This window comes from Helobdella robusta (genome assembly GCF_000326865.2).
Source record: "Helobdella robusta unplaced genomic scaffold HELROscaffold_79, whole genome shotgun sequence".
Lineage (NCBI taxonomy): Eukaryota > Metazoa > Annelida > Clitellata > Rhynchobdellida > Glossiphoniidae > Helobdella > Helobdella robusta.
In genome coordinates, this window is record NW_008705453.1 from 411,883 (window position 1) to 423,058 (window position 11,176).

Sequence of the window (11,176 nt, forward strand, 5' to 3'; positions counted from 1 at the left end):
TTTTTTGCCAGTTTGCTGTCTTTTCCGGCTGGTGGATTTCACCGCGGCTCGTTTCTCTATTTTCATTTAAATTAATTAATTAAATAGGATTTTTTCGTTTCATTCAGGTTGAAGCTTCCAGAGGAGTTCATCATGGAAGATGTCAGGCTACGTTCGTTCATTTAGTGGCAAAGAATACCTGCCTTACTGGGATACGTTTTCTTCTTTTTTTCTGTAATTTAACATTAAGTAGGAATGCTCACACGCACACACACGCACACACAATTACATTAAGTAGCTATATAGGTAGGTTAGATAGGCCTAATTTTAATTGTAGGTAGGATAGATAGGGAGCATCCAACACTAATGTAGTTTAATAGGTAGGCAGCGTAAGTTTATCTCTTCTATTTTATCTTGCACCCACATTACACGCACCAGCGTATTACACACACACACACAAATACATACATAAACACATATGTTAGCATTTGAGCGTAATTTTATTTTCATTACACATTCTAATTTATTATTACTAAGGTTGAGAGTAATTTAATTTCATAGGTAGTTAAGAGCAATAATGTAATTCTAGGAAAAATCTTGTAATGTAAATTAAAACGCTGTAAGTGTATCGATAGGTAGGTTAATTGTTAAGTTTTACATTATCATTATTAAGTTGGAGCCCAAGGCATTACGTAGGTGGTGGGGTGGGTGCCGAAAGGCCAATGAATTGGGCTCTTGAGTTTTGTAATTTTAGGTAAGCTAGGACCGTAATGTAATAAATAGGTAGGTTAAGGCTACGTTGTAACACATCCTCATTAATAGATTTAGGGTTTAAGTTTTATATTATTATTACTAAGTTGGAGCCCAAGGCATTACGTAGGTGGTGGGGTGGGTGCCGAAAGGCCAATGAATTGGGCTCTTGAGTTTTGTAATTTTAGGTAAGCTAGGGCTTAATTGTAATGAATAGGTAAGTTGAGGGTACGATAGCCGATAGACTCTGAATTTTGAAGTCTCTTGTCAGAGGTAAGCCTTGGCGGCCAGTGGTGAACCGGCAATGGTTTACTATCCGGACGGTAATGATTTACTATGCGGCATGGCCATAGTCTACTACCCGCACGGCTTCCGGACGGCAAATGGTTTACTATCCGCAAGGCAGTAGTCTACTATCCGCACGGCAATGGTTTACTATCCGGTGCCCTGGCTGTCGGTGAACCTCTGTGCAAGGAGGGAGAATGAAGGGGAACTTTCGACTATCGTACCATTAACAATTTATTATAGATTAGTTAAGGTAATTGAATAAGTAGATAGGATTATTTTTATTAAGCAATTTAAGATGCAGGCACCGCTAAGCTTTCTAATGAGAATTTTTTGTTTCTCCATTCCACGGGCTGTGTTTCAACAACAATCTCGAGGAGGACTGGCACCAGTTTTGGAGGACAACGCAGGAAACGGAAGGCACTCATCATTTTGCCTTTGTCGAATGGACGACGGTAAGTTTTTTTTACATTTTACTCTCTTTATTATTTTCAAATATTATTTATTTGCCATTATTTCCATTTTATAATTTTTTGCTTCTAAGATTCTAACATTCATTTACTACTAAGCTAATAAAAATAACTTGTCTACAGACTGATGAGAGGTGGGCAGTGGTGGGCGTCAGCACGTTTCAGATGGTGGTCTCATGATGATTTACGTATGATGATGGTTGTGTAGAAAGAATCAGCGCGTTGGCTGTTCGACTGACAATCAAAAGTTCGGATGACATCTTGTGTGCCGACCAGATGGTGGTGGTCGGTGCAATGGATTACAGTAACGACGATTTTTGAAGTAAGGTTTAGTTTCGTTTTTTATTTTTTTCATTTGTTTATTCGTTTATTTTATCACTCAATCTTTAAAATAATTCTTCCATTAATTGATTCGTTAATTCATTCTATTCATTAATTGAATCATTGATTGATTTATCCTTTCATTCATTCTCTCATTCATTCAACCAATTATTCAATCATTCAGTTGATCATTTATTTGTTCGTTCGTTCATGTGTTCCTTGATTTACTACTAAGCTAATAAAAAATTTGTCTACAGAATGATGAGAGGTGGGCTGTGGTGGGCATCAGCACGTTTCAGATGGTGGTCTCATGATAATCGTTCCGATGACAATTCGAAGAAAACAACAACGACGGTTTTTGATGTATGGTTTGGTTCCTTCTTTTTCTCATTAATTCATTCATTTTATCACTATCTTTCAAATTATTCCTCTATTTATTGATTCATTGATTCATTCTATTTATTCATCAAATCATTGATTGATTAATTAATTCATTCATTCATTCAACCAATCGTTCAATCATTCATTAATCATTTATTCGTTCGTTCCTTTGTTTCTTGATTTACCAACACGCTAATTAAAAAAAACTTGTCTACAGAATGATGAGAGGTGGGCTGTGGTGGGCGTCAGCACGTTTCAGATGGTGGTCTCATGATGATCGTTCCGATGACAATTCTAAAATAATTTTAAAGGTAAATTTGTTTTTGTCCCATTGTACCTTTTAAAGTACTCAAATTTGAACAAAGGATTGAGTGTTATCTCAAAAAGATAAGTTGCATATTTTTTCCAATGGCTTTTTTTTATTTTAATCAATTATTATTTTTTCTTCAATTTAGTGTTTTTGATATCCGATCAAATTCATTCCATCGATGTGTGTCAGATGATGGTCAGCGCAATGGAGGTTCATCCGTATTGAGCGAAGAAGTTTCTGGAGAGTACACGCCTGCACATTTACATACACCCAGATAAATACAACACACGCATACACAACATCCATTCATTCGGTGTCGTTGTTGTTATGTTTCTCTTCAACTTTCTACTTTCTTTACCGGACTTAATTTAATTCATAGGTAAGTTAGGGATTGAGATGAGTTGAACAATCGTAGGTAGGCTAGGGCTTAACATTAGTTAAAAACTTTCAAAATAAAAACGCTAAAATATGTTAAATAAAATATCTGAAACATGTAAAATTCCTAAAACGTAGAAATACATATTTGTAGGTAGGTGAGCTGAGTTAATGATTATAAGTAAGCTAGGGCCCTGAGAGTAATTTAATTGTAGGTAGGTTACTGACTACTATTCTTGCGACTTCTTACTAGTTTTGTGTGATGTGTTTGTATGTTTTCGCTTCACAACACCACACCAACAAAACAAACTACATTTTATTCTCGTCGTCGCCTTAGATTTTACCTTTTTGAACAATCTTTTTAATAATGTCTATTTATTTAATTTTTGAATGTTGACTGGTTTCTAGTTTTTTTTTAATTTGGTTATATAATTTTCGGATATTTCTTGATTTACTTTGTATATATGCATGTATAATTAACTTCTGTTTGGTATGTTGGTTTAGTCATTTTGATATGCTGTGAACTGTTCTTACTAAATGTTCATGTTACGTGAATCATTCTCCGAGAACTACTAAAGAGTGTGTATAATAATAATAATAACAATGGATAATAATTATTTTCTATCGGTCGATACTTTGTTATATTTGTTTGTTTAAAATATGAATTTTTAAAATAATTGACTTTTTTAAAATTTTAATTAAGCGTCACTTTTTATTTTTGAGTGAATTCAAATAAAAGCAGCCATTGCCTTAAATTTTATCTTTTTGAACAATCTTTTTAACAATGTGTGTTTATTTATTTATTTTTAAAATGTTCACTGGTTTCTAGTTTTTTTTAATTTGGTTATATAATTTTCGGATATTTCTTAATTTACTTAGTATATATGCATGTATAAATAACTTCTGTTTGGTATGTTGATTTAGTCATTTTGATATGCTGTGAACTGTTCTTACTAAATGTTCATGTTACGCGAATCATTCTCCGAGAACTACTAAGGGGTGTGTATAATAAATAATACTAATGGATAATAATTATTTTTTGTCGGTCAATATTTTGTTAAATTTGTTTGTTTAAAATACTAATTATAAAAAAATTTACTTTTTAAAATTTTATTTAACCGTCACTTCATTTTTGAATGGATTCAAATAAAAGCAACTACTGTGTTTGTCTTTCTTTACTAAAATCTTAATAAAATGTTTGTAGATCAATACGGTTAAGTATTTGTTCGAGTTTGAACCAGGCTTCCAAACATTTTATTTTCGTTTATTTGGTTCATTTAATTTGGTTCATTGATTGGTCGATTGGTTGGTTGATTAATCAATCAATCAATCAATCAATCAGACAATTAATCAATCAATCAATCCAATAGATCGATCGATCTAATGTTATATAGATTTATATATAGTTATGTATAGTTATTGTATATATTTATTATTATAGTGTTATATACATTTATAAAGATTTATATATAGTTATGTAGAGTTATTGGTTACATATTATTATATAGTGTTATATACGGTTATATAGATTTATACATAGTTATGTAGAGTTATTGGATATATATTATTATATAGTGTTACATACGGTTATATAGATGTATATTTAGTTATGTAGAGTTATTGGTTATATAATATTATATAGTATTATAAACGGATAAATAGATTTATATATAGTTATGTAGAGTTGTTGGTTATGTATTATTATATAGTGTTATATGCGGTTAAATAGATTTATATATAGTTATGTAGAGTTGTTGGTTATGTATTATTATATAGTGTTATATGCGGTTAAATAGATTTATATATAGTTATGTAGAGTTATTGATTATATATTATTATATAGCGTTTTATACGGTTATATAGATTTTTATATAGTTATGTAGAGTTATTGGTTATATAATATTATATAGTGTTATACACGGTTATATAGATTTATATATAGTTATGTAGAGTTATTGATTATATATTATTATATAAGGTTATATACGGTTATATAGATTTATATATAGTTTTGTGGAGTTATTAATTATATATTATTATATAATGGTATATACGGTTATATAGATGTATATTTAGTTATGTAGAGATATTTATTATATATTATTATATAATGTTTTATACGGTTATATAGAATTTTATATAGTTATGTTGTGATATTGGTTACATAGATTTATACATAGTTATGTAGAGTTATTGGATATATATTATTATATAGTGTTACATACGGTTATATAAATGTATATTTAGTTATGTAGAGTTATTGGTTATATAATATTATATAGTGTTATATGCGGTTATATAGAGTAATATATAGTTGTGTAGAGTTATTGATTATATAATATTGTATAGTGTTATATACGGTTATAAAGATTTTTATATAGTTATGTAGAGTTATTGGTTATATATTATTATATAGTGTTATATACGGTTATATATATTTATATATAGTTATGTAGAGTTATTAATTATATATTATTATATAATGTTATATACAGTCATATAGATGTATATATAGTTATGTAAAGTTATTGATCATATATTATTATATAATGTTATATACGGTTATATAGACTTTTATATAGTTATGTACAGATATTGGTTATAAATTATTACATAGTGTTATATACGGTTATATAGATTTATATATAGTTATGTAGAGTTATTAGTTATATAATATTATATAGTGTTATATGCGTTTATATAGATTTATATATAGATATGTAGAGTTATTGATTATATATTATTATATAGTGTTATATTTTATATTATTATATAGTGTTGGTGATTCACTAATCTTCTTATTCATTCACTCTTCCACTCATTCATTCATTCATTCAAGTTTTATATTATTATTATTAGGTTGGAGCCCAAGGCATTGCGTAGGTGGTGGGGTGGGTGCCGAAAGGCCAATGAATTGGGCTCTTGAGTTTTGTAATTTTAGGTAAGCTAGGGCTGTAATGTAATGAATAGGTAAGTTAAGGCTACGCTGTAACACATACTCATAAATAGATTTAGGGTTTAAGTTTTATATTATTATTACTAAGTCGGAGCCCAAGGCATTACGTAGGTGGTGGGGTGGGTGCCGAAAGGCCAATGAATTGGGCTCTTGAGTTTTGTAATTTTAAGTAAGCTAAGGCTTAATTGTAATGAATAGGTAAGTTGAGGGTACGATAGCCGATAGACTCTGAAGGGGGACTTTCGACTATCGTACCATTAATAATTTTATATATATTAGTTAAGGTAATTGAATAGGTAGATAGAATTATTTTTATTAAGCAATTTGAGATGCAAGCACCACTAAGCTTTCTGATGAGAGTTTTCTTTTTCTCTATTCCATGGGCTGTGTTTCAACAAAAATCTCGAGGAGGACTGGCACCAGTTTTGGAGGACAACGTAGGAACCGGACCGCATTCAACATTCTGCCTTTGTCGAATGGACGACGGTAAGTTTTATTTTACATTTTTCTCTTTATTATTTTAAATTATTATTTATTTGCCATTATTTTCATTTTATAAATTTTTGCATCTAGTATTCTAACATTCATTTACTACTACGCTAATAAAAAAATTTTGTCTACAGAATGATGAGAGGTGGGCAGTGGTGGGAGTCAACACGTTTCAGATGGTGGTCTCATGATGATTTACACATGATGATGGTCGTGTAGGAAGAATCAGCGCGTTGGCTGTTCGACTGAGATTCTGCTGTTCGGATGACATCTTGTGTGCCGATCAGATGATGGTGGTCGGTGCAATGAAGTACAGTAACGACGATTTTCGAAGTAAGGTTTAGTTTCATTTTTTTATTTTTCTCATTCATTCATTCGTTCATTTTATCACTCAATCTTTTTAATTATTTTTACATTAACTGGTAATTGCTAATACATTCTATTCAATTATTGAATCATTCATTCAACCATTATTCAGTCATTCAGTTAATCATTTATTCGTTCGTTCCTTGATTTACTACTAGGCTAAAAAAATGTCTACAGAATGGTGAGAGGTGGGCTGTGGTGGGCGTCAGCACGTTTCAGATGATGGTCTCATGATGATCGTTCCGATGACAATTTGAAGATATTAAAGAGATATTTGTTTTTGAAAGTACTCGAATTTGAACAAAGGATTGATATCTCAAAAAGGTGAGCTGCCTATTTTTTCCAACGGCTTGTTTTTTATTTTAATGAATTAATTTTTTTTTCAATTTAGTGTTTTTCGGTATCCGGTCAAATTCATTCCGTCGATGCGTATCAGATGATGGTCGGTGCAATGGAGGTTCGTTGGTAGTGAGTGAAGAAGTTTCTAGAGAGTTCATGCCCGCACATTTACATACACCCACATCAATACAACACACACATACACAACATCCATTCATACGGTGTTGTTGTTGTTATGTTTCTCTTCAACTTTCTATTTTCTTTACCGGACTTAATTTAATTCATAGGTAAGTTAGGGATTGAGATGAGTTGAACAATCGTAGGTAGGCTAGGGCTTAACATTAGTTAAAAACTTTCAAAATAAAAACGCTAAAATATGTTAAATAAAATATCTGAAACATGTAAAATTCCTAAAACGTAGAAATACATATTTGTAGGTAGGTGAGCTGAGTTAATGATTATAAGTAAGCTAGGGCCCTGAGAGTAATTTAATTGTAGGTAGGTGACTGACTACTATTCTTGCGACTTCTTACTAGTTTTGTGTGATGTGTTTGTATGTTTTCGCTTCACAACACCACACCAACAAAACAAACTACATTTTATTCTCGTCGTCGCCTTAGATTTTACCTTTTTGAACAATCTTTTTAATAATGTCTATTTATTTAATTTTTGAATGTTGACTGGTTTCTAGTTTTTTTTTAATTTGGTTATATAATTTTCGGATATTTCTTGATTTACTTTGTATATATGCATGTATAATTAACTTCTGTTTGGTATGTTGGTTTAGTCATTTTGATATGCTGTGAACTGTTCTTACTAAATGTTCATGTTACGTGAATCATTCTCCGAGAACTACTAAAGAGTGTGTATAATAATAATAATAACAATGGATAATAATTATTTTCTATCGGTCGATACTTTGTTATATTTGTTTGTTTAAAATATGAATTTTTAAAATAATTGACTTTTTTAAAATTTTAATTAAGCGTCACTTTTTATTTTTGAGTGAATTCAAATAAAAGCAGCCATTGTGTTTTTCTTTCTTCACTAAAATCTCAAAATTGTTTGTACGGTTAAGCCTTTGAGCCTTAAGAGTTTGAACAAGCCTTGCAAATATTTTTTTTTTTATTTTTTTGTTTTTTTTTCGTTTTGGTTCATTCAATTTGGTTCATTGATTGGTCGACTGGTTGGTTGATTAGTTGAATGAATGGTTGATTGGTTGATTGATTTGTTGGTTGATTGATTGATTGATTTGATTGATCCACCGGATTTCACCGGACCAAAAGCAATTTTTATAATCAAATTAACAAAAATAATTTAATAATACCTAATTCAATTAAATAAAATTAAATAGAATTACTACAATGTTTTAAGCATATTAAGTCAGGTAAATATTTCAAATAACTTGCTCGTTAAAATCCATGCAATTTCATAAGCCAACAATCCAAATGTCAAATAGCTCGACCGATTGACCGAATTTATTTATTCTAGTTATGTGCTCCACTTTTTGTATTTATTTTCTCACTTATTTGTTTAATTTTTTTCTACTGCCTTGCATGTTGTTACAGTTTCTGCGTCAGTCAGATCCTGATTTTTAAAGAATAATAAAAAAAAATATAACTAGAAAAAAAATGTTAAAAAGTCGTCGCTAGAGTAAAGTCTCACCAAGTTGTCTAACGTTTGCTTTTTAAAAGTGAATCACCTTGCTGGGTTTTTCAAAGAGATTAAAAAGTGGTCTTTTAAAATTTAAATCAGTTACATTTCATTCGTTTTTCTACAAAATTTAATATTATAATTTAAAAAAATTAAAAATGTCGGATGGATGCTTGTTTGACGCTTCCGATTACTCCAACAGTGATAGTTTCTCAGACAAAAGTTTGAGTTTTTGGACTGGGAAACAGGAAAAAAGTTTAAAAAGAGATGATGAAGCAGACGACAGGGAAGTTTCCTACGAACCTGATCCGGGTTTGACCCCTGTCTGTTTGAATATGCACATGGAATGTAGTATCGGCCATTATGATTGTGTCAGGGAGATTGTGAAAAGGTTCATTTTTTCAAATTTAAAAAAAAGTTCTTTACTTACTACTTTAATTAATTAATAATTAATATAATAAATTTTTTTAAAGTTTATTTAAATGTTGTTTTTATCAACATTTCAACAATTATAATAATACTTTAAAAAAAATTTTAATATAGTTTTAAATTTTTTTAATTATGATAAAATGTTTTACCTAAGTTTTCAGGAAAGTATTTTACAAAACTTTTTTCCTAAATTTTTTTCTAGACAAAACGTCCTAATTGACGAAAAGAACAAAGGCGGCTGGACCCCTCTGATGTATGCCTCATATACAGGCCATGACAAAATAGTGAATCTTTTATTGGAAGCTGGAGCCTGTGTGAATGCCACAAACGATAAACAGATGACGCCACTGATGTTGGCTGCCAGCTGTGGGAATGATGAAATTGTTTGCATGCTTGTTGAGGTAGGTTCGGAACTTCTGCTGAAATAAATCATTCATTCATTCATCTAAACCATTCATTCATTCATTTATCTAAACCATTTATTAGTATAACTCTATCATTTAATCATTCAGATCATTAATTCATTCATTTTTTTATTTTTACATTGATCTCTAAATAAATCTATCATTCATTCATCTAATTTATTGATTGATTTATTTATTTATTTAAACATTTGTTCATTCATTCATTAATTCAATTAAATGGTTAATACTAAAACATTTATTAAGGAAAACTAATTTTCTAAAATCTAAAATTAAGTTAAATTTTAAATTAAAAAAACACTAAATAGCAAAGAGCAGACATAGATGGTGTGGATGGCAAAGGATGGACAGCCTTGTATCACGCAACTTACTCAGGCCATCAAAATGTCGTCAAGTGCCTTCTGCAACTGGGGGCTGATCCTGAAATTAGGCAGGTTTTTTAGATAAATTATGATAATTAGGCAAGTTTTTAATAAATTATGATAATTAGGCAAGTTTTTAATAAATTGTGATAATTAGGTAGGTTTATAATAAATTATGATAATTGGGCATGTTTTTAATAAATTATGGTATATAAGTAGGATTTTAATAAATTATGATAATTAGGCAAGCTTTTTAATAAATTAAGATGATTAGGTAGGTTTATGATAAATTATGATAATTAGGAAAGTTTTTAATAAATTATGATAATTAGTTGTTATTATGGCATATATTTTTTGTAATTATGATAAATTATATTTTTAATTAAAATAAGTTATTATTCATGCGGTGCAGCGAGCCAGTCAACGGCATGACCCCATTTATGGAGGCGGCGAATGCAGGTCACGAAGTCATCATCCAATACTTCATTCAGAAAGTAGGTAACAGAATTTTTTGTTCGTTGTTCTTAATCACTCGTTATAATTTATTATAATTTATTCGCAAACAAAGGGCGTGGATGTTCGGCGCAAGAACAAGCACAAACATTCGGCCTTGACCTTAGCCATGTTCAGAGGTCATTCCAATATCGTGTCCATGATTAATGAACATATAAGATCCATTCAAAGTTTGTTCAGGGGCATACATGGTGATGAAGATGATGGTGGTGAAGATCATGATGATGGGGAATGATGATGAGGGTGATAAAGAAGATGATGGTGGTCAAGGTGATGGTGATGATGATGTTTGTGATGATGGTGATGATGTTTGTGATGATGATGATTATGATGTTTGTGATGGTGATTGTGATGATTTTTACGTCCTACCTCGGGAAACCGGGTCTCTGGACGCAAAACGAAAATTAATTGATTGATTGATTGTGATGATTTTTATATTCTAGATGCGATTTTTTGTATTTAAGATATTTTCTGTTTACATTTTTTTAACTTTTAAATATTTTTACTATTATTTAGAGTTTTTTATATTTTTTTTTAAAGGAAGAGCTGAAGATTTGGCCAATGTACAAGGGCCTAGAGCAATAAACACAAGTTCGTAACTGTTACTGTTCTGTCATATCTTTGTTTTTGTTTTGTTGTTGTTGTTTTTATATCTTTATTGTTATATGTCTTTGTTGGTGTCGTTGTTTTTCCTGTCAGTATTGTGATTATCTATGTCGTTATAGCTCATTGTGATTTTGTTGATTTGATTGCTGTGATTGTTGCTGTTGTTATTG

The 11,176-nt window shown here is 30.3% G+C and overlaps 2 protein-coding genes across 2 annotated transcripts in view; both read left to right on the forward strand.

The window, feature by feature from the left end:
• Positions 1-1,156: 1,156 nt before the first annotated feature.
• On the forward strand, positions 1,157-2,721 carry HELRODRAFT_182042 (hypothetical protein; the record flags this gene model as incomplete). Its single annotated transcript, XM_009031799.1, has 3 exons — positions 1,157-1,267; positions 1,319-1,469; positions 2,642-2,721. The coding sequence occupies 3 exons, from the start codon at positions 1,157-1,159 to the stop codon at positions 2,719-2,721; spliced, it is 342 nt and encodes a 113-aa protein (XP_009030047.1).
• Positions 2,722-8,832: 6,111 nt separating this feature from the next.
• HELRODRAFT_194498 (hypothetical protein) overlaps positions 8,833-11,176 on the forward strand; it is a gene marked incomplete at its 5' end in the record, with an annotated part of 5,772 nt that continues 3,428 nt past the window's right edge. Inside the window, 6 exons of the mRNA XM_009031800.1 lie at positions 8,833-9,065; positions 9,306-9,504; positions 9,834-9,959; positions 10,280-10,381; positions 10,456-10,570; positions 10,941-10,991. Coding sequence (XP_009030048.1) covers positions 8,833-9,065; positions 9,306-9,504; positions 9,834-9,959; positions 10,280-10,381; positions 10,456-10,570; positions 10,941-10,991 — 826 coding nt within the window. The remainder of the gene's footprint in view (positions 9,066-9,305; positions 9,505-9,833; positions 9,960-10,279; positions 10,382-10,455; positions 10,571-10,940; positions 10,992-11,176) is intronic.